The 24,507-nt window shown below is 41.5% G+C and overlaps 1 protein-coding gene and 1 non-coding gene across 5 annotated transcripts in view; both read left to right on the forward strand.

Annotated features, from left to right (window-relative positions):
• The window catches only part of SPAG9 (sperm associated antigen 9), a 155,517-nt gene that overhangs the window by 20,623 nt on the left and 110,387 nt on the right, over window positions 1–24,507 (forward strand). For all 4 annotated transcript variants that reach the window (XM_031010865.3, XM_031010861.3, XM_031010864.3 and 1 more), the window contains exon 2: window positions 20,840–20,960. In XM_031010865.3, coding sequence (XP_030866725.1) covers window positions 20,840–20,960 — 121 coding nt within the window. The remainder of the gene's footprint in view (window positions 1–20,839; window positions 20,961–24,507) is intronic.
• Window positions 1,916–2,020, forward strand: LOC115934873 (small nucleolar RNA U13). Its single transcript, XR_004070610.1, has one exon. It is a non-coding gene; the product is annotated as a small nucleolar RNA U13 (small nucleolar RNA).

The raw sequence follows: 24,507 nt of genomic DNA on the forward strand, positions 1-24,507 counted from the left end.
GTTATCTTGGCTTGCTGAAGAAACATTTAAGTGCAAAGTGCTTATTTACCCTTATTTTATTTTTATTTTTTTGGAGACAGAGTCTCACTCTGTTGCTCAGGCTGGAGTGCAGTGGCACAATCTCAGTTCATTGCAACTCCCGCCTCCCAGGTTCAAGTGATTGTCTTGCCTCAGGCTCCTGAGTAGCTGGAGTTACAGGTGCCTTCCACAATGCCTGGCTAATTTTTTTATTTTTGGTAGAGACAAGGTTTTGTCTTTTTGGCCAGGCTGGTCTCGAAGTCCTGACTTCAGGTGATCCACCTGTCTCGGCCTCCCAAAGTGCTGGGATTACAGGCGTGAGCGACTGCGCCTGGCCGGGTCTTTTTTAAGATAACAATTTCTAGTTGTTTTTTTTTTTAATAATAGAAGAATATTTTCATAACAGAGTCAAGAGTTGAAGCAAAAACCACAGTGTCAGGATTGAAGATCTGTAAATTAAAGTCAGAAATGTAAGATGTTGGCCATATACCTACAGAAGCACATAATTGTGTAACAAAGTTAGTAAGGCATCACTTGGCTGATGTAGCAAACATCATAACACAGGTAGAGCATTCCTAGTCTGAAAATCTGAAATCTGAAATGCTTCAAAATCTGAAACTTTTTGCGTGCTGAGATGATGTCACAAGTTACTTTGAACATACTATTTCACTGTATTTTTTTTCCTTTTTTTTTTTTTTGAGACAGAGTTTTGCTCTTATTGCCCAGGCTGGAGTGCAATGGCGCTATCTCGGCTCACTGCAACCTCCGCCTCCTGGGTTCAAGCGATTCTCCTGCCTCAGCCTCCCAAGTAGCTGGGATTATAGGAATGCGCCACCACGCCTGGCTGATTTTGTATTTTTATTGGAGACGGGGTTTCTCCATGTTGGTCAGGCTGGTCTCAAACTGCTGACCTTAGGTGATCTGCCCACCTCGGTCTCTCAAAGTGTTGGGATTACAGGCATGAGCCACCACGCCTGGCCAATTTTCACTGTAGTAATGGTACATCATATTCTTTTTTTTTGAGACGGAGTCTCGCTCTGTCACCCAGCCTGGAGTGCAGTGGCACTATCTCAGCTCACTGCAGCCTCTGCCTCCTGGGTTCAAGCAGTTCTTCTGCCTCAGCCTCCCCAGCAGATGGGACCACAGGCAAGCGCCGCCACACTCGGCTGATTTTTGTATTTTTAGTAGAGACCGGGTTTCAGCATGTTGGCCAGGATGGTCTTGATCTCCTGACCTTGTGATCCGCCCGCCTTGGCCTCCCAAGTTGCTGGGATTACTGGCGTGAGCCACTGTGCCCGGCCCAAAGTAACCAATTCTTTAAAGCCATCCGGCCGGGCACAGTGGCTCATGCCTATAATCCCAGCACTTTGGGAGGCCGAGGGGGGTGGATCACCTGAGGTCAGAAGTTCAGACCAGCCTGACAACACAGAGAAACCCCGTCTCTACTAAAAATACAGAAAATTAGTCTGGCGTGGTGGCAGATGCCTGTAATCTCAGCTACTGGGGAGGCTGAGTTAGGAGAATCGGTTGAACCCTGGAGGCAGACGTTGCAGTGAGCCGAGATCACACCACTGCACTCCAACCTGGGCAACAAGAGTGAAACTCCGTCTCAAATAAATAAATAAATAAATAAATAAATAAATAAATAAGTAAGTAAGTAAGTAAGTAAGTAAGTAAGTAAGTAAGTAAAAACCCATTTACCCCCACAGGCTTGTGAGACTGGTTGGAAGAAGTGCCGCTAGGCAGGGCCTGTGTGTTTGGAAAAAAAATCACTCAGGGTGTTTGTGATTATAACTGTCTCACCCTTCCCTCTAATTCAGAAACCATTGCTTAAGAGTGGAAAAAAAAAACCATGAACTGTCTGTCTTCTGCTCTCACACCAAAAACAATCAGCCCGCTGTTTTTGTAGTTCATGAGCATGGTGATTGGGTGTTCATGCAGGTGTGTGAGATATGCCACCCTTGAACCTTGTTACAACATTGGCACATTCTCAGACCTGAAAAAAAACCCACACATAACACAGAAGACTTCTGTGACCAAATACGTGGGGTAGGGCAGGTGCGGTGGCTCATGCCTATAATCCCAGCGCTTTGGGAGGCTGAGGCAGGTGGATTGCTTGAGCCCAGGAGTTTGAAACCAGCCTGAGCAACATGATGAAACCCCGTCTCTACAAAAAATACAAAAATTAGCTGAGCATGGTGGCATGTGCCTGTAGTCCCAACTACTTGGAAGGTTGAGGCAGGAGGATTGCTTGAGCCCTGAAGGTCGAGGTTGCAGTGAGCCCTGAAGGTCAAGGTTGCAGTGAGCTGGGATCGTGTCACCTGCACTCCAACCCAGGCGACAGAGTGAGACCCTATCTTAAAAAGCAAACAAATAAAAAATATGGGAGTGGTTTTCCCTACCAGCAAGCAATCAGTTCTGCATCAGGCACCAGCTAGGTGTCCTCTAACTTAATACTGACACTGTCTACTTGAGATAGTGTCAGATCCCACAGTTTGAGGTCTCAGTCCCCAAGACTACCGACAACACTTATGCCAATCTCAAGCCTCAGGTTATTTTACCTGTGCTTCTGACCAACCTGCCATATATATATATGTACATATATATGTATATGTGTGTGTGTATATATAATATAGATACCATAATTTTTTTTCTTTATGAGATGAAGGTCTTGCTGTGTTGCCCAGCTGATCTTGAATTCCTGGGTGCAAGCTGTCTTCCTGCCTCAGCCTCTGAATCACTGGGATTACAGTCATGTGCCACCTTGCCCAGCTACTGTCTTTTATTTTTGATGAATCCTCTGTGTCCAGTACAGTCTCAACTGGCTATAAACTGGGGTTCCCACAACCCCCTCCTCAGGTTCAGTTGACTTGCTGAGTGGTTTGCAGAACCTGGGGAAGCAGTTATGTTTACTGTTACAAAGGATGTAGATGAAAAGATGCGTAAAGCAGGGTATGGGGGTAGTGGTGCAGAGCTTCCATGCCCTCCCTGTACATGTCACCCTGCAGGAACCTCCATGTGTTCAGCTATCTGGAAGATCTCTCAACCTTGTTCTTTTGAGTTTTTATGGAGGCGTCACTACGTAGGTATGAAGCCATTGGTCATTGGTGATCAACTTCACCTTCAGCCCCTTTCCCCTCCTGGGGGGTTGTGTGGGGTGGGCTGAAAGTCCTAACCCTCTAATTATGCTTTTGGTCTTTCCAATGACCAGCTCCCATCCTTAAGCTATGTAGGGGCTGCCAGCCATGAATCTACCCATTAACATACAAAAAGACATCTCTGGAGATTCTAAGGATTTTAGGAATTATATTTTAGGAATTATATGTTAGGAAACTGGGTCAGAGACCAAATACGTATTTCACAATATCACACTGTTACATTCTTATATAATCTTGCATTTTATTTTTTTTTACCTGTTGATCTGTCCATGTTGATATACATATGATCTAATTCTTTCCTTTTAACTGCTGTGTATTCCATCGATGACATGAATATACCACTATCCATTCTTCATTACCACATTATTTATTACAAATGTTGTTGCAGTAACATTCGGTGCATATGTAAGATCTTCTCAAAGTATATATTTTAGAAATAGGATGTCAGGTCTTATTTGTAAAATTAACTAGATAAGGTAACATTGCTTGTCAAAGGAGTGCAGTGATTTATATTCCTATCAGTAGTATAAAAGACTTCTTATTTTCTTGTATCTTTGCCAGCACTTGGCACTATCAGACTTTTTGGTTTCTGTTGCCTGTCTGATGTGGTTGAAACCACTTCTTTCTTTCTTTTTTTTTGTTTTTTTTTTTGAGACAGAGTCTCACTCTGTCACCCAGGCTGGAGTGCAGTGGAGCAATCTTGGCTCACTGCAACCTCCGCCTCCTGGGTTCAAGCAATTCTGCTGCCTCAGCCTCCCAAGTAGCTGGGACTACAAGCACATGCCTCCTCCACGTCTGGCTGATTTTTGTGTTTTTAGTAGAGTCAGGGTTTTACCATGTTGACCAGGCTGGTCTCGAACTCCTAACCTCAAATGATCCACCCACCTCAGCCTCCCAAAGTTCTGGGATTACAGGTGTGAAACCACTTTATATATATATCACTATATATATATATATATATATATATATCACTATATATATGTCACTATATATATGTCACTATATATCTCTATATATCTCCCTATATATATCTCACTATATATCACTATATGTATATCACTATATATATCACTATATGTATATATCACTATATATATCACTATATGTATATATCACTATATATATCACTATATGTATATATCACTATATATATCACTATATGTATATATCACTATATATATCACTATATATATCACTGTATATCTCACTATATATCTCACTATACATCACTATATATACCACTATATATATATCACTATATATATCACTATATATATATCACTATATATATCACTATATATATATCACTATATATATCACTATATATATATCACTATATATATCACTATATATATATCACTATATATATCACTATATATCACTATATATATATCACTATATATATCACTATATATATCACTATATATATCACTATATATATCACTATATATATCACTATATATATATCACTATATATATCACTATATATATCACTATATATATATCACTATATATATATCACTATATATATCACTATATATATATCACTATATATATATCACTATATATATCACTATATATATCACTATATATATCACTATATATATATCACTATATATATCACTATATATATATCACTATATATATCACTATATATATAACTATATATATATCACTATATATATATCACTATATATATATCACTATATATATATATATCACTATATATATACACACATTTTTTTCTTTTTTTGGAGATGGAATCTCACTCTGTCACCCAGGCTGGAGTGCAGTGGCACGATCTTGGCTCACTGCAGCCTCCACCTCCGAGGTTCAAGTGATTCTTCTGCCTCAGCCTCCCGAGTAGCTGGAACTACAGGTGCGCACCACCATGCCTGGCTCATTTTTGTATTTTCAGTAGAGAAGGGGTTTCATCATTTCTCAGCCTTTGGCTAAGATCAAGTGAGACGGGGTTTCACCATGTTGGTCAGGCTGGTCTTGAACTCCTGACCTCATGATCTGCCCCTTCGGTCTCCCAAAGTGCTGGGATTACAGGCGTGAGCCACCGTGCCTGGCTGCCACTTTTTTTTTTTTTTTTTTTTTAAAGATGGAGTCTCACTCTGTCCCCGAGGCTGGAGTGCAGTGGCGAGTTCTCGGCTCACTGCAAGCTCCATCTCCTGGGTTCCTGCCATTCTCCTGCCTCAGCCTCCCGGTAGCTGGGACTACAGGTGCCCGCCACCACGCCCGGCTAATTTTTTTTGTATTTTTAGTAGAGACGGGGTTTCACAGTGTTAGCCAGGGTGGTCTCGATCTCCTGACCTCGTGATCCATGCACCTCGGCCTCCCAAAGTGCTGGGATTACAGGCGTCAGCCACCGCGCCCAGCCCGGCCACCACTTCTTATTTTAATTTGCTTTTGTCAGATCAGTAGTGTGCTTGAGCATGTTTTACATTTACTGGTGATTCTACTTCTCTGTGAATTGCCTATTCAGTTTCATTCACTGATAACTGGCAATAAACTATGTCTGGAAGTACATAGCTATATATTTTTAATGGTTTTATAGTATTCCATTATAGGATCATCACTTAGGTGAAAAGGATCATTACTTGGGGAATCCAGAGTTTAAAAGAGACTTAAGAGATATATTATCCAAATGTAATGTATGAACCTTGTTTGGATCATGAGTGTAAAAACATATATGAGACAACCTGGAAAACTGGATATTCCTTATTATATCATTAGGGGTTGGGAAATGGTGCTATTTCAATCCAGTTATTCCTTCAACATTTATCAGCTAAATTTTCTTGTAAAGGAAACTTCCCCTCATCAACTGTTTGGTTACCCTAAGGTATAGTTTGTATATAAGAAAGACAAAAAGTGCTGGATTCATCAATTCATACTTTAATAATTTCCAAGTGCTCTTTCCTGTTTTGTTTCCCTCCTCACTACTTTTAAAAATAGCATACTATTCTGGTTCCATGGGAGCAATGACTTTTCTTTGGTCTCTGAGTATATTAATTATAGTTTTCATTTGTTCCCTGCTTTGTCTGTTTCGTCAGAGTCCCATTTTTATTTCTTATAGTTTTGGTTTCTCTCTTTCAGGCTAGAACTTAAAGTGCCTTATAATTCTTAATTATCCTTCATGTTTTAAAAGTGAGACACTAAAAAAGGAGGGTTGGAAGCTTTATGTGCCTGGATACAGTTTACTGCCTCTTGGCAACCCAGATTTCAATATCCCATGGTCCTTTCGTAGAGACACTTGAGTTTTTCCAGAGAAGGATAGTCTCTTTGAGGGATGGCTGGTGAAGTGGTAGGTAAGCCTAGATATTTACATTATTGCAACCTGGGTGAAGGCAGGAAGGAGGCCCTATTACTGTTTAGTACGTAGACTTTAGACCTTCGTGTAATTCCACTTGTCATTTGGCACCTGCCTGGCTGTGCCTAGAGTGTTCCTAGTCTAAAATTTCTGGTTGAGTTTACTGAGAAAACAAACCTCTTATTTCCTGTGTGGGTGAGCAAGGAAGGCCACCTGGCCAGTCTGGTGTGGGACTGTCTACCTACTAGGGATATTACTAACTAGTGATTTTAGACTTCCACTCAACCCTCCTGTTTTCAGTCCCATCATCACACACCACACCAGTTTTCTATTACATACTTTCCATAGTATGGATCTATTATAATTTTCCTTTTTTTTTTTTTTTGAGACGGAGTCTTGCTCTGTCACCCAGGCTGGAGTTCAGTGGCGCAATCTCGGCTCACTGTGAGCTCCATCTCCTGGGTTCATGCCATTCTCCTGCCTCAGCCTCCCGAGTAGCAGGGACTAGAGGCACCCGCCACCACGCCTGGCTAATTTTTTTAGTAGAGACGGGGTTTCACCGTGTTAGCCAGGACGGTCTCGATCTCCTGACTTTGTGATCCACCCGCCTCGACCTCCCAAAGTGCTGGGATTACAGGCGTGAGCCACCATGCCCGGCCGGATCTATTATAATTTTCTTATCCACTGTCTGTTGATAGACATTTAAGTTATCTTCCAGTTGTGAACTGTTACAAATAGCCCTTCAATGAATGTCTTTGTACATGCCCCTTTCTGCATATTTGCTTTTTAATGGCAGGACAAACTTTTTTCATATTAAACACCACTGATACTTTTATTCCAATAATTTATTTTCATTTTTTTGTTTTTTTAAAAAGAGGGTTTTGCTATTTTGCCTAGGCTTGTCTCGAACTCCTGAGCTCAAGCAATCTGTCCACCTCAGCCTCGCAAAGTGCTGGGATTACAAGCATGAGCCACTATGCCTGGTCAACTTTTTTTTTTTTTTTTACAGAAATATCTAAACATTGATGACTACCGAGAATAGTAGAATATATTTGAACTCCCATATACCCATCATTCAACTTCAGCAGTTACCAACAAAATGCCAATATTTTTTCTTCAGAAAAAAAAATTTTTTAAGAGACAGTTGCTTGCTCTGTAGCCCAGGCAGGTGTGCAGTGGTGTGATCATAGCTCACTGCAGCTTAGAACTCCTGGGCTAAAGCAATCCTCCCAGTTTAGCTTCCTGAGTAGCTAGAACTACAGGTGTCTGCCACCACGTCCAGCTAAATTTTTCTTTTTCTTTCTTTTTTTTTTTTTTTTGTAGAGACAAGGGTCTCTCTATGTTCCCCAGGCTGTTCTCAAACTCTCGGCCTCAAGCGATCTTCCCACCTTGGCCTCCCAAAGCACTGAGATTACAGGCGCGAGCCACTGTGCCTGGCCAAGCCAATTTTTCACCATAATATTAAGCCAGACCAAAGACTATATCATTGTATCTTTAGGAGATAGGGCTGTTTAACAAATAAAACCACAACACCATTAACACATCTAAAACTTATAAACAATTACTCTGTAATAATATTTAATACTTAATAAGTGTTCATATTTCCCTAATTGTCTCTTAAATGTAGTTTTGTAGTTGGTTGTTTTCAATCAGTATCTAAACAAGAGAGTCTATACATTTATACTTGGTTCAATATGTCTCAAGTTCCTCTTTATATATAATGGTTCTTTTTTTCTTTTTTTCCCCACTTGACATTTATTGTAGAAGAAACCAAATCATTTGTGTTAAAAAATTTTCCACATTTTGGACTTGGAAGGGATTATATCCCTTGAGTGTTATTTAATATGGTCTTCAATCCTGTCTTATTTCTTAAAAGAAATTACATTTAAAAACAATTACATTTAACTAATTAATATAATATCTTGATGGACACTTAATAAGCCAGGCCTTTATTTGATACTATTTTTTAGACAAGTACTATAGTCAAAGTATTTAAATGGCTGTTCTTTTTCTTTTCTTTCTTTTTTCTTCTGCATCTTTACTCCAACAAGCAACAACCTTTAGGGAATTTTTTTTTTTTTTTTTTTAACTTTGGGAGCTTGTCTTTTCAAAGTATTCATTTGTTTTTCCCCAGAACAGTGGGGCGAAACAGTCCCTATAAGCCATCTGGACTTAAAAGCATTTTGCTTCATCACAAAGCTTACTCTTTTTAGATCCTGACATAAGTCTGTATTGTCCACTGATTTTTTTTTTTTTTTTAACGGTGTCTAGTTGCTCCCAGGAGAGTTGTCTGAAGTCACTTTAATGTTGTTGCTGGCCTATTAGTTATTGAAAGGGAAGAGGGGTATTTAGTGAAGATGTGTTATTATACCTGCTGAAAAAGCTCATTCACAGGCCCTTAATCCCCCTAGCCCTTAAAAAAAAAGTGGGTATGTGTGTGAGAAAAACAGAAAAGGGGAGGAGTATGTGCGTTTTATACCAACATACCTGAGTGATCTGACAAATGCTTGTGCTGAGGGGACTCGCTGGAATTTCCAGGGCTAATATGGTTTTATAATATGCAAAAAACAACAACAACAAAAAAACAGAAAAAAAAAAACCAAAAAACTGCTGCACCTCTCCTGCCACGATTTTGCTGTTGGCCTAACCCTATCGTGGTTATTCTAAGGTTTGCCAAGCGTAGTAGAGGGTGACCAACTTTATAAAGTCATGCCACTGGCAAGCAATTAAGTCACATTAAATCAGTAATGACTATCCTAGACTTTTTATGAGCATTCGTTTCCTTTTTTTTTTGTATACAGGGTCTTGATCCGTCGCCCAGGCTGGAGTGCAGTGGCTCACTCTCAGCTCACTGCAACCTCTGCCTCCTGGGCTTGGTGATCCCCTCCCACCTCAGCCTTTGAGTAGCTGGGACTACAGATGCACACCACTACACCAGGCTAATTTTCATATTTTTCATGGAGACAGGGTTTCGTGGAGACAGAGTCATATTGCCCAGGCTGGTGTCGAACTCCTGAGCTTGAGTGATGAGCCCTCCTTGGCCTCCCAAAGTGCTGGGATTATACAAGCATGAGCCACCGTGCCTGGCCTGTGCTTTTTCTTGTTCACATATGTAATTTCAGTGTGGTTACATTATATGCAGACTTGAACTATGTGATTTTTAAAAGTTTCATTTCATATTCAGAGTTTGAAATGTTACCTTCTCATTTCAGAAAGTCTTCAGAAATCATGTTATATGCAAGCCTGACTGAGCTGTAAACCAATGTTGTGCTGTTAGCCTATGTTGGTATTACCTAGGCAGTAACAGAAATATCAGCCATCTCTTATCAGCCTTAACCTCAATTAGGTGACTGTTGAATTATGCAAGATCTTTTGTAAATCGATCTTTTTTATAAAATGTAATTACCCATGATTAAGACCTTTCATCTTCTGTTAAATTTCAATCAATAGAACATAGGGCTCTCTTGTAACTTACTACATTTCCCAGTACTTTGGAATATTTAAAACAATAGGGGCTCAAGTTGTGTTTTGAAAAGATGGATGGATGAATGTAATCTTTTTTTTTGAGATGGAGTCTTACTCTGTTGCCCAGGCTGGACTCGGCTCACTGCAACCTCTGCCTCCCAGGTTCAAGCAATTCTCCTGTCTCAGCCTCCCCAGTACCTGGGATTACAGGCATCTGCCACCACACCTGGCTAATTTTTGTATTTTTAGTAGAGATGGGGTTTTGCCATGTTGGCCAGGCTGGTCTTGAACTCCTGACCTCAAGATCTGCCTGCCTTGGCCTCCCAAAAGTGCTGGGATTACAGGCGTGAGCCACCGCACCTGGCCAAGTGGAATCTTTTTTACTCACTTTGTGAATCAGAGAGATTCTCAACTTATTCTTTGGTTTATAGTTTACCTTTACGTCGACTCAAAATTTAATGGTGAATTGTAGTTACCTGGGCATGCCATGATCTTTAGACGTTTGCATGTGCTGTGACCTCTGCCTGGAATGTCTTTATCTCAGTAAAGGTTTTAGGCAAACCATTCCTTTTAGAGTAAGCTAAAATGACTTCTCTCTTTTTAAAAAAATAGTATATATGGCCGGGCACGGTGGCTCACGCCTGTAATCCAGCACTTTGGGAGGCTAAGGCAGGTGGATCACCTGAGGTCAGGAGTTCGAGACCAGCCTGGCCAACATGGTGAAACCTTGTCTCTACTAAAAATACAAAAAATTAGCTGGGCGTGGTGGTGGGCGCCTGTAATCCCAGCCACTCGTGAGGCTGAGGCAGGGAGAATTGCTTGAATCTGGTAGGCAGAGGTTGCAGGGAGCCAAGATCATGCCACTGCACTCCAACTGGGTCACAGAGCGAGACTCCATATTAAAAAAAAAAAAAGTGTGTATATACATATATATATATATTTATATATGTATATTTATATAAAATAAAATGTATATATATACATATAATAAGTAGATATACACATATATAATTATATAATTTTATTTCAATATTTTTTGGGGAACAGGTAGTTTTTGGTTACATGGATAAGTTCTTTAGTGGTGATTTCCGAGATTTCGGTGCACCTGTCGACTTCTTTTTTGTTTGTTTTTTTGTTTTTTTGAGACAGAGTTTCACTCTTGTTGCCCAGGCTGGAGTGCAATGGCACAGTCTCACCTCAGTGCAACCTCTACCTCTCGGGTTCAAGTGATTCTCCTGCCTCAGCCTTCCAAGTTGCTGGGATTACAGGCGCCCACCACCAGGCCCAGCTAATTTTTGTATTTTTAGTGGAGACAGGGCTTCACCATGTTGGCTAGGCTGGTCTCGAACTCCTGACCTCAGGTGGTCCACCTGCCTCGGCCTCCCAAAGTGCTGGGATTACAGGCATGAGCCACCGTGCCTGGCTCAACTTCTGTTTTTTTTGTGTGTGTGTTTTTTTTTGTTTTGTTTTGTTTTTGAGACAGAATCTCCCTCTGTTGCTCAAGCTGGAGTGCAGTGGCGCAATCTCGCTCACCGCAACCCCTGCCTACCAGGTTCAAGCGATTCTCCTGCCTCAGCCTTCCGAGTAGCTGGGACTACAGGCGGGTGCCACCTCGCCTGGCTAATTTTAGTATTTTTAGTAGATGCGGGGTTGCACCATGTTGGCCAGAGTGGTCTCCATCTCTTGACCACATGACCCACCTGCCTTGGCCTCCCAAAGTGCTGGGATTACAGGCATGAGCAACTGTGCCCACCTCCCATTTTTTTTTTTGAGACGGAGTCTCACTCTGTCGCCCAGGCTGGAGTGCAGTGGCACGATCTCGGCTCACTGCAAGCTCTGCCGACCAAGTTCACGCCATTCTCCTACCTCAGCCTCCTGAGTAGCTGGGACTACAGGCGCCCGTCACCAAGTCCGGCTAATTTTTTTTGTATTTTTAGTACAGACGAGGTTTCACCGTGTTAGCCAGGTTGGTCTCGATCTCCTGATCTCGTGATCTGCCCACCTTGGCCTCCCAAAGTACTGAGATTACAGGCGTGAGCCACCGTGCCCAGCCTCGACTTCCCTTTTTTAAAGCAGATTTAGTCACTTCTTCCTCTCTGCTTTCATTATAGCACTTAGTGTGTTACACTGTAAATGTTTATGATACGTCTTTGATGGCTCTCGTACAGTGAGTACTCCTATTGGATGGGTGGGCAAAGAGTTTTAGTTTTATATTTAACATGTTATTTTATCTAAGAATAAATCTTATGAATGACATTACCTAGTTTGTAGTAAATATCATCATGCTGCCTAACTGCCTAACATTTGGAGAATAGGCATTGTGAATAGGTGTGTGGCTTAACTATTACAACAGCTTTTTCCTAGTCTCTTAACTATGACAAGTTTTTCTTTGACTACAAAGTGACGGACTGGGATGTTTCCTATTTTTATGTTATCTCAGTTAGTGTGTTAAGTGGAAATTATAGAAGTAGAAGGCAGACATGTTTCTTTGAAGTAAATCAAGAAGACTTTAAAAAGAGGGTCAGGGCCAGGCATGGTCGCTCATGCCTATAATCCCAGCACTTTGGGAGGCTGAGGCAGGAGGATCGCTTGAGCTCAGGAATTCGAGACCAGGCTGGGCAACATGGTGAGACCTTGTCTCTACTAAAAATAAGAAATAAAAAAAATTTAGCTGGGTATAGTGGCACATGCCTGTAGTCCCAGCTACTCAGAAGGCTGAGGTGGGAGGATCGCTTGAGCCCAGGAAGTCGAGGCTGCAGTGAGCCATGATTGTACCACTTCACTTCCAGCCTGGATGACAGAACAACACCTCGTCTCTAAAAAATAAGTAAATGAAAATTAAAAATTAAATTAAACAATAAAGAAGGTCAGCCATGCTTGTACTATACAAACCTAGTAATGAGGTTCAGCAGAACTCATGTGCTACCAGCCCAACTAAAATCTCTGAACGTAGAAGGGAAGCAGAAAGCCCTGAGAACTTTCTTTTTAGTGTAACCCATGCCACTCATTGCCTAAGTATTTCGTTGATAGTATGAAAAGGTTAGGTATAGAGACAAAGAAACTATTCTCATTACTTCCCTTATGCTATACCTCCAGCCTTCATCCAGGAAAAAAGAGGACTCTTACTAGGACCACGAATCCAAACCTTTTTCTGCCAAGAGCTGTATTTTGGCATCTGTTTGAATTTCATGACACCGTCTCTGTTTCTATTCCTGTTTTCTCATTCATAAATTCTTATATCAATGATTCCCACTTTCACGTGATTGCTAATTGCTATATAGAGCTATGCCATTTCTGAAGTATTTTTGTAATTATGAGTGTTCTGCTTTCTGAGCTATTCTACCCTACAGCAACTTCTGTTTATGAGGTTACCTATATTGTCAGGGATATTTCTCAAAACAGTGGCCCAAAACTAGACTATTTGATGGATATTTTTCTTGGATAGCAATTTAGAAACTTCCAGTGACTTGTTACTTTTTCTTGATTCTTGATTATTCTTTGAAAGTTAGTATTACATTTATCCTACTCAGCTTTCAGTGCCCTGTGTAAGCTATTAGGGATGTCTTATCAGAAATGAGGAACTTTTATTTTTGTTGCATATTAGTGATTAGCATTTTATTTTTTATTTTATTATTTTATTTATTTTTTGAGACGGAGTCTCACTCTGTCACCCAGGCTGGAGTGCAGTGGCGCCATCTCAGCTCACTACAACTTCTGCCGCCTGGGTTCAAGCAATTTTCCTACCTCAGCCTCCCAAGTAGCTGGGATTACACACACCTGCCACCACACCCAGCTAACTTTTGTGTTTTTAGTAGAGACTGAGTTTCACCATCTTGGCCAGGCTGATCTTGAACTCCTGACCACCCACCTTGGCCTCCCAAAGTGCTGGGATTATAGGCATGAGCCTGTAATTTTTGGAGACAGAGTCTTGCTCCATTGCCCAGGCAGGAGTGAAGTGGTGGGATGTCGGCTCATTACAGCCTCCACCTCCTGGGTTCAAGCGATTCTTGTGCCTCAGCCTCCCGAGTAGCTATGACTACAGGTGCATGCCACCATGCCTGGCTAATTTTTTTTTTTTTTTTATCGTGTTTTCAGTAGAGATGGGGTCTCACCATGTTGCTCAGGCTGGTCTCAGATTCCTAAGCTCTGGCAGTCTGCCCACCTCAGCCTCCCAAAGTGCTAGGATTACAGGAATGAGCCACTGCACATGGCTGTGATTAGCATTTTAAATGAGGATGGCAGCTGTACGTTTCCAAACCAAGACTTAATACACATTTAAAATTGGGATTTTCGGCCGGGTGTGGTGGCTCACACCTGTAATCCCAGCGCTTTGGGAGGCCGACGCAGGCAGATCACCTGAGGTCAGGAGTTTGAGACCAGCCCAGCCAACATACTGAAACCCTGTCTCTACCAAAAATACAAAAATTAGCTGAGTGTGGTGATGCATGCCTGATTCAGCTATGGTGATTCAGCTACTCCAGAGGCTGAAGCACGAGAACTGCTTGAACCCAAGAGGTGGAGGTTGCAGTGAGCTGAGATTGCACCACCGCACTCCGGCCTGGGTGACAGAGTGAGACTCTCTGTTTCAAAAAAAAAAAAAAAAAAAAGAAGGGATTTCCAAGAGGATAAAAAATTATTTTTACAAAATCAACCTCAATAGTGTTTATAAATGGGGAAAAATCCTGCTTGATTTCTTTTAGAACTTGAAGATGCACTGATAAATGTATATAGCTTTGAGTTTTACCTATTTATCTTTCTGGGTATAAGATCTGTTTTCACAATATACTCAAAAGAGTTTATGATTCCAAGAAGTTTAAGATCTACTTAGAACAAGAAAGGAGAAAATGTGCACACGTTTGTGAAAGACAACATTCCATTTTGTAATCTCTAAGTTTATCTGTTTTAATTTGTTTGAAGGAAATGACTCAAAGTATGTATTCGCTTTGAAATATTTTTATTGCTCGTACTTTCCTGTGAAAGGAAACTAAAGAAACGAGATTTCTCTTTGGAGATAATAGCCTTGCCAATCCAAGACCTGTCACATCACTTAAAAAAAAATCTCTTTTCTCTCTGCCATATTTATTTAAAGTGATATAGATAAAAAGCCTCAGTAGTCATAATAAAACATGAAAAATTCTGAAGCTTGAATCATTCCACAAAGGTAGGTCTTTTTGGAATTGTCGTATTCTGTGGTATCCATCTTCTGAAGCTGAACTTGGTCGCTAAGCAACAAAGCAGATGTGAAACTGTGTGTCCCTTATTAGGTGTCTCCTATTAGGCAGAAAGGAGTTGTAAATAAGCAAAATAGTGGTAAAAATTTTTGGTAGCAGTTTAGTAGCACAGCATCTTCATAATGCTGTATGTTTTTTAAAATAGTATTTTATCCATAGCACAAAAGGTGCCTAAGATAAGAATTTCTGGGCTGGGTGCAGTGGCTTACGCCTGTAATCCCAGCTCGGCCTCCCAAAGTGCTGGGTTCACCTGAGGTCAGGAGTTGGAGACCAGCCTTGCCAACAAGGTGAAACCACATCTCTACTAAAAATACCAAAATTAGCCAGGCATGGTGGCTCATGCCTGTAATCCCAGCTACTCGGGAGGCTGAGACACAAGAATTGCTTGAACCTGGGAGGCGGAGGCTGCAGTGAGCCAAGATCATGCCACTGCACTCCAGCCTGGGTAACAGAGCCAGACTCCGTCTCAAAAAAAAAAAATAAATAAAAAGCAAAATAGTGGTAAAATTTTTTGTTAGCAGTTTGATAGCACAGCATCTTAAGTGTTACTTGGTAAACATAATGCTGTATGTTCTTTAAAACAGCATTTTATCCGTAACACAAGAGGTGCCTAATATAAGAATTTCTGGACTGGGTGCAGTGACTCACACCTGTAATCCCAGCACTTTGGGAGGCCAAGACAGGCAGATCGCTTGAGGTCAGGAGTTCAAGACCATCCTGGCCAACATGGTGAAACCCCGTCTCTACTAAAAATACAAAAAAATTAGCTGGGCGTGGTAGCCCATGCCTGTAGTCCCAGCTACGCAGAGGCTGAGGCAGGAGTATTGCTTGGAAGCAGGAGTATTGCTTGAAGCCAGGAGATGGAAGTTGCAGTTAGCTGAGATGGCACCACTGCACTCCAGCCTGGGTGACAGAGCAAGACTCCATCTCCAAAAAAAAAATTTTTTTTTTTGGTTACTTTCCCAGATATAGTAGTTAAGTTAGCCAAGGGAGCATCATTTTCAAAGCAGGCCAAAAAATAATTACATTTTCCTATTAATTCTTAGTCTTTGCTTATATATCAAGGCAAAATGTTGAAATAACTTACTCAGACTTCATAGTTTCTGCTTTTCTATTTAACGTAACCTTACATCATCTGCTTGCATTCAGTTCTAGCCAATGAACACTTGGAAGGCAGGGCTAGTTGGATACTCATAGTCATGTTCCCTGTGCCTGGTACATAGTAAGTAGTCAGTAGATGTTTCTTGAATGAATGAATGATTTATTAGTTTGCCTCTTTTCCTATATTTACTGTAACCTTTACTTTTCCTATATATGGTCATCTTGAATATTCTGAAAAATAAACAATGACTTGATTTCCCCAGAAGTCCCACAAATATGAAATGTTTTCATAGAAAAGTATAGCGTAGAGGTGCTAAACTTGGGGTTTGTGGAAGGAACTACAGTGTCTCTAAGCCCTCTGAGAAAAATAGGTGGCATTTGACATGGGCGGGGGCGTTTTTTCTGGGGAAATATGGTTCATAGATGGATCAAATTTCCAAATTGGTCTTTGGACCCCCTAATAATTAAGAACCAATGTTAGAGGGTTTGTAGTTTTCAGGCTTCAAAGATCAGGAAAGTTAAACATGGTGGCTCACACATGTAGTTCCAGCTACTCTGGAGGCTGAGGCAGGAGGGTTGCTTGAGCCCAGGAGTCTGAGGCCAGCAGTTCAGCAGTTGTAGACCAGCCTGGCAACATAGTGAGACCTACATCTTAAATAAATAAATAAATAAATAAATAAATAAATAAATAAATAAAAAAAATAAAATAAAGAGGCTGTGTGTGGTGGCTCACGCTTGTAATTCCAGCACTTTGGGAGGCCGAGGTGGGTGGATCACTTGAGGTCAGGAGTTCGAGACTGGCCTGGCCAACATGGTGAAACCCCGTCTCTACTAAAAATATACAAAAATTAGCCGGGTGCGGTGTCAGGCACCTGTAATCCCAGCTGTGCGGGAAGCTGAGGCAGGAGAATCACTTGAACTCGGGAGCCAGAGGTTACAGTGAGCTGAGATGGTACCAGCGCACTCCAGCCTAGGGGACACAGCGAAACTCAGTCTCAAAAAAGAAAAAAAAAAAAAAGAAAAAAAGAAAAACCAACTCAAGCTTATGTAAAAAAGGAATTTATTGGATTTTGTAACTGAAAAGAACAAAACACACTGGGAAAATTCTGGCTCCAGGAATCCTGGGTACAAATAGTATCTTTAATTAAAGTTTTTCTCCCCTTTGCTCTTTTTCTCTATATTGGCTTTAGTCTCAGGCCTGCTCTTCTCTATGCTGGAAAAAGATGTCAGTCTGCAGCCTAGGCCTGCTAGGTTTTTAGAGTTTAAGAACTGGCAGATGTCCCAGAGAGGACATCTCAGTCTGGTTCAAATCATGTGCCCACCCCTAGGGAGACGGAGTCATCACCAATCAAATTACATGGACTGAATATACTTAGCATGAAACTGGAGAGAGAAAGTTCCCCAAAGGAACATAATATGTGTAGACAAAAAAACAAAAACAAAAACCCAGTGTCCTCTGCAGTGATTGAAAAGTTTGAGGACAGTTAATATAGGTAATAGACTGACAATTTCACGTTAAAACTAGGATATATTGTAGTGATACCTAAGTTTTTTGTGAATTATAAATTTTTCTATAAGGGTTTCAGTTTTTTTAACTTGGAAAATTTTCTTCATTTATTCATTTGTTTAACAAATATTTGAGAACCTGCTATGTGCTGCTATCATCATTCTTTGTACTGGGTATACAGCAGTGAACAAAACAAAAATCCCTGACTTCATGGAACCCACATTCTAGTGAGGACAGACAAGTAATAAGTAACATTAGTTACTAAAATAGCATGTTGGATGAGGTTAAGTACTCTAAAGAAAATAAACAGGGAGGAGAGATAGGGAGTAGGTATCACAGTTTGTTTTTTTTTTTTTTTTTGAGACAGTCTTGCTCTGTTGCCCAGGCCAGAATGCACTGCAGTGGCACAATCTAGGCTGACTGCAACCTCCATCTCCTGGGTTCGAGCAATTCTCCTGCCTCAGCCTCCCGAGTAGCTGGGATTACAGGCGTGCACCACCATGCCTGGCTAATTTTTGTATTTAGTAGAGATGGGGTTTCACCATGTTGGCCAGGCTGGTCTCAAACTCCTGACCTTAAGTGATCCATCTGTCTTCGCCTCCCAAAGTGCTAGGATTACAGGTGTGAGCCACCATGCCTGGCCTGGTATCACAGTTTTAGATAGGTTGGCCAAAGAAGCCTTCACCAAGAAGGTGAGATTTGAACAAAGATGTGAAGGAAGTAAGTAGAGAGCAAGCTGTTTGGATATCTGGAAGAAGAGAATTCTAGGTAGTAGGAAGCAAGTGCTGAGGCTTGAAGTGTTTGAGGAACTGCATGGAGGCTTGAATCAGAGAATGGGAAGGAGAAGAGGGTAGGAAGAGAAGTAGGGGATGATGTCAAAGAAGTAAGAGAATGGTGGAAGCATGTTGTGTAGATCCTTAGAGGCTATGGTAAAGAATTTAAACCACTAGAGCGTTTTAAGCAGAGGAGTAAATTGTTTTTACTTTTTTTTTTTTTTTTTTTTTGAGACAGAGGTTTGCTCTTGTTGCTCAGGCTGGAGTGCAATGGCATGATCTCAGCTCACTGCAACCTCTGCCTCCCGAGTTCAAGCAATTCTCCTGCCTCAGCCTCCCAAATAGCTGGGATTACAGGCATGCACCCCAGACCCAGCTAATTTTATGTTTTTAGTAGAGACGGGGTTTCTCCATGTTGGTCAGGCTGGTCTCGAACTCCTGACCTCAGGTGATCTGCTCGCCTCAGCCTCCCAAAGTGCTGGGATTACAGGCATGAGCCACTGCTCCTGGCCTGCTTTTTTTTTGAGAGGGGGTCTTGTTCTGTCACCCAGGCTGGAGTTTAGTGGCGTGATCTCAGCTTACTGTAACCTCCGTCTCCTGGGTTCAAGCAATTCTCCTGCCTCAGCCTCCTCAGTAACTGGGATTACAGGAGCCTGCCACCACGCCCAGCTAATTTTTGTGTTTTTGGTAGAGACCGAATTTCACCATGTTGGCCAGGCTGGCTGACTTACTTTTTAAAGAATCCTCCTAGTTCCTTCAGAATATATTGTAGAGGATTAGGGTGGAAGTAAGAAGACTAATTAGGAGACTTTCACTGTTGCAGTAATCCAGGCATTAGATGATGGTGGCACACACCAGGATGGTGGTGGAAATGATGAAAAGCGTTCAGATCTGAAGGTAGATTTGCTGATGGATTGGATACGTGAGGTACTAGAGAAACAGAAGAGTCAAAGGTGACTCCAGAGTTTTGGTCCTGAGCAGCTGACCACAGTAATTTAATGAGCTAGAGAAGACCAGGAGAGGAGCAAGTTTTCACGTGCTAAATTTAAGAATTTAAGATGCTTTTTTTTTTTTTTTTTTTTTTGAGATAGAGTCTTGCTCTGTAGCCCAGGCTGGAGTGCAGTGGTGCAATCTCGGCTCACTGCAACTTCCACCTCCCGGGTCCCGGTTCAAGCAACTCTCCAGCCTTAGCCTCCCAAGTGGCTGGGATTATAGGAACGTGCCACCATGCCCAGCTAATTTTTGTATTTTTAGTGGAGACAGGGTTTCAGCATGTTGGCCAGGTTGGTCTTGAACTCCTGACCTCGTGATCTGCTCTCCTCAGCCTCCCAAAGTGCTAGGATTACAGGCGTGAGCCACCACACCCAGCCTTAAGATGCTTTTTAGACATCCAATTGAAGTTTTCTAGTAGGCAGTTGGACATACAAATCTGGAATTCAGGTCTGGGCTAGAGATAGAAATTCAGAAGTTGTCAGCATATAGTTCGTACTTAACGCCACGAAACTGGATGCGATCACTAGGGAATAAGTGTAAACAAGGAAGAGAAGATGTGTCCAAGGACGGAGCATGCCAATGTTAAGAAGTTGGGGAGAAAAGGAGGTTACTACCAAAGAAGACCAAGAACGAGCAGCAAACAAGAAAACATCCTGGTAGCCAAATTAAAAAAAAAAAAAAAAAAGTTTTAAGGAGAGCGGATCACTTGTCAGATGTTGCTGATACAACAATCAAGATGAAGACCGAGATTTAATGATTGCACTTAGTGTTACTATCCTTGATGAGAACAGGTTTGGTAAGTTAGATTTGAGTGGTGGAGTTATTCCTAGAACATGTCCTTTTCTTAGGAATTTAAACTCCATGGTTCAGGTGAATCTATGACTATTAATCACACAACCATTTAACAAATATTTATTGATTATTCCATCATTCTTTTGTTCTCTATTGTACATGTTATAGATTTTTAAGTTTTCTGGAAGTCAAGATGCATATGCAAGTATACAAAAGGGTTTATATATTTGTAGTAAGATATGTATATCATATGGAATGCCTATAACCTGAAGTGGAAACACCTTATTTTGTTATTTTTTTCTTCTATATTTGGGAGTTTTTTAAAACTTAATTTTTATAGAAAAACTAAAAATCAACCCAAGGTCATAATTCTGAGATCTAAGTAGTTAATACCTAATAGTGATTATTGATTCCAAGAAATAACAGGAGTTGAAAATGTAAAGTTTAATTTCTCTGATTAAATTTATATTGTTTTTCTTTATTAGAAATTCATTGAATTTGAAGACTCTCAAGAACAGGAAAAAAAGGACTTACAGACCCGAGTGGAATCTTTAGAATCTCAAACAAGACAACTTGAGCTGAAAGCGAAAAACTATGCTGACCAGAGTAAGTAAAACATTTCTTCTCATAAGTACACTAAAGACTGGGCTTGGCCAGACGTGGCTCACGCCTGTAATCCCAGCACTTTGGGAGGCCGAGGTAGGAGGATCACTTGGGTTCAGGAGTTCAAGACCAGCCTGGTCAACATGGTGAAACCTCATCTCTACTAAAAATACAAAAATTAGCTGAGCATGGTTGTGCATGCCTGTAATCCCAGCTACCTAGGAGGCTGAGGCACGAGAACCATTTGAATCCGGGAGGCAGAGGCTGCAGTGAGCCAAGATAGTGCCACTGCACTCCAGCTTGAGCAACAGAATGAAACTGTGTCCCCCCACCCCCCAGAAAAAAAAAAAAAAAGAATTGGCTCTAATGGTGCAATGACTCATCCTGAAATTCGACTAAGGTTCTAAATACAAACTTGGAATTGTCATGCCAGACTCAAGAGTGAGACCTAGGACCTAGGGTTAGTTCTTTTTTATTCACATTTTCACATGGTACCCATGTGTGCAGAACTGACTAAACCAGATATATCGATCAGACTCACTTCAATTTAGATCTCAGCCTTTGTTTGTAGTTAACATTATGCTTTAACCATTATGCAAGTGTGTGTGTATATGTGGATCATTTCCTCTAATTTTGATCAAGTACACAAAGCTCCATTTTTTCTGTTTTGCTTTGAAATGTAAAAATGTAAGGTAAACTTACAGCTTTGAAGTATGTATTTAAAAATTACCTAAGCATGTAATTAGATACTGGAAAAAAAAAAGTACTGAATCCTCTTTTTTGCTCCTTTTTTTAATGGAAAAATGGGGCCATTTGGGGGGAATAGAACTTCATTTTTCAGAATCATTTTATTTTTAATATAATTTCATATTTTCTTGGTTTTTAAAATTATTGTTTCAAACCTCAAGGATGATTTTCCCCTTTGGCTAATAAAAACAGACCTAATTAAGTCAAAATTAGAAAAAAAAAAAAAAACGTGAGAAACTTCATGGCCTACTTTCATGTCTGATATAGGTGGGCAGACAATTCTCTGCTTTTCTCCCAGCATTGTAAACTTTCAGAATCCTAGGGAGCAAAGGATGGCCAGGCAGCTGCTCTATCCACATTACTCATTAAGGCTACATAGTGACACCAGCTATAAAGGTACAGCCATTTATGATGGAATGCCTTCGCCAGCAGTCTTGGGGCGTGTGTGAGAACTGACTGTTCTCTCTAGTACTCTGGAAAGACGGAATAGAGCTAAATTAAAACCACTGGAAATCTGGAGTTCAAGCGTTCTAGAATTCAAGGAGAACTCAAGTGGCTATTAAGCAGATGTCCTAGAAGAGGGCCAATGGATGTTTGGTAACAGAAGCCAACTTGAGTGAGAGAAAATGAGCCATGTGCCATGCTTTGTGTTTTTAGCCTTGTGGATACCCAGAGTTGTTGGATACCTTTGTTACCATTGAATACATTGAGTGACTTCTATGATTTCTACCATAGAAATTTGAGGTTTGCTGGGTATGATGGCTCATGGCTGTAATCCCAGCACTTTGGGAGGTGAAGGTGGGAGGATTGCTTGAGCCTTGGAGTTTGAGACCAGCCTGAGCAAGATAGCGAGATCCTGTCTTTATGATAAAAAAATTAAGAAAACGAGGCCAGACGCGGTGATTCACACTTGTAATCCCAGCACTTTGGGAGGCTACCGAGGCGTGCAGATTGCTTGAGCTCAGGGTTTCGAGACCAGCCTGGGCAACATGGTGAAACCCTGTCTCTACCAAAAATACAAAAATTAGCTGGGTATGATGGTGCACACCCGTAGTCCCAGCTATTTGGGAGGCTGAGGTGGGAGGATCGCTTGAGCTTGGGAGGTGGAGGTTGCAGTGAGCTGAGATTGCACCACTACACTCCAGGCTGGGTAAGAGAGTGAGACCCTGTCTCAAAAGAATAAAAAAATTTGAAATCTCAGAGGACTGCATGATGGACTCCACAGGGCATCCACTAATAGATATAGTACTGTAGTCACATTACTATGAATACTACTCATCTGGAGAAATGGTCTTGTGGCAATTGCAAGCTTTTGGTACATTTCAGGAGTTGAGCCTTTTCTGTTCAAGAAAGAAAATTTAACTATTGGAGGTAATGTTTAAATCCTAATTTGATTGTACTTTTTTTTAAATAGAGACAAGGCCAGGCACGGTGACTCATGCCTGTAATCCCAGCACTTTGGGAGGCCGAGGCGGGTGAATCACCTGAGGTCAGGAGTTTGAGACCAGCCTGACCAACATGGAGAACCCCGTCTCTACTGAAAATACAAAATTAGCCGGGCATGGTGGCACTTGCCTGTAATCTCAGCTCCTCGGGAGGCTGAGACAGGAGAATCACTTGACCCCGGGAGGTGGAGGTTGCAGTGAGCCGAGATCACACCATTACACTCGGCCTGAGCAACAAGAGTGAAACTGTCTCAGAGAAATAGATAGCTAGCTAGCTAGATAGCTAGATAGATAGCTAGCTAGATAGATAGATAGATAAGATAGATAGATAGAGACAAGATCTCGTTATGTTGCCCAGGCTGGTCTCGCACTTCTGGGCTTCAAAGTGCTGGGATTTCAGACATGAGCCACTATGCCTAGCATGAAGGGATTATATAATCTTTTAGAACCAAACACTAAAGACACAGTTGACAGACTCAGCCTACCTTTCATTGTTTTACGTACTAAGTTTTCTTGTTGGTATCTGCAGTGTACACAAAGTTTTCTTTCTCTCTTTTTTTTTTGAGACGGAGTCTTGTTCTATCGCCCAGGCTGGAGTGCAGTGGTGTGAGCTCGGCTCACTGCAACCTCCGCCCCCTGGGGTCAAGTGATTCTCCTGCCTCAGCCTCCCAAGTAGCTGGGACTACAGGCATGCACCACCATGCCTAGCTAATTTTTGTATTTTTAGTAGAGATGGAGTTTCACCATGTTGGCCAGGCTTGTCTCAAACTCCCAACCTCAGGTGATCCGCCTGCCTTGGCCTCCCAAAGTACTGGGATTACAGGTGTGAGCCACCGCGCCCAGCCTGGGTACCAAGTTTTCAATAAGAAATTATTATTTATTGAAACCGGATCTCACTCTGTCTAACGTGTGCAGTGGCAGGATTGCTGTTCACTGTGACTTGTGCTTCCTGGGCTCAATCGATCCTCTAGCCTCAGCCTCCTGAGTAACTGAGACTACAGTCACAAGCCACCATGCCTGGCTAATTTTTGTATTTTTTGTAGAGACAGGGTTTTGCCATGTCTGGGTTTTGCCCAGGCTGGTCTTGAACTCCTGAGCTCAAAGCAGTCCGCCCGCCTCAGCCTCCCAAAGTGCTGGCATTACAGGCATGAGCCACCTTGCCCAGCCTGAAAAAAATTTTTTTTCTTTTTCTTTTTTTCTTTTTTCTTTTCCTTTTTTTTGAGATGGAGTCTTGCTCTGTCACCCAGGCTGGAGTGCAGTGGCGCGATCTCGGCTCACTGCAACCTCTGCCTCCTGGATTCAAGTGATTCTCCTGCCTCAGCCTTCCTAGTAGCTGGGATTACGGGTGCCTGCCATCA

This window comes from Gorilla gorilla, chromosome 4, assembly GCF_029281585.2.
Source record: "Gorilla gorilla gorilla isolate KB3781 chromosome 4, NHGRI_mGorGor1-v2.1_pri, whole genome shotgun sequence".
NCBI lineage: Eukaryota > Metazoa > Chordata > Mammalia > Primates > Hominidae > Gorilla > Gorilla gorilla.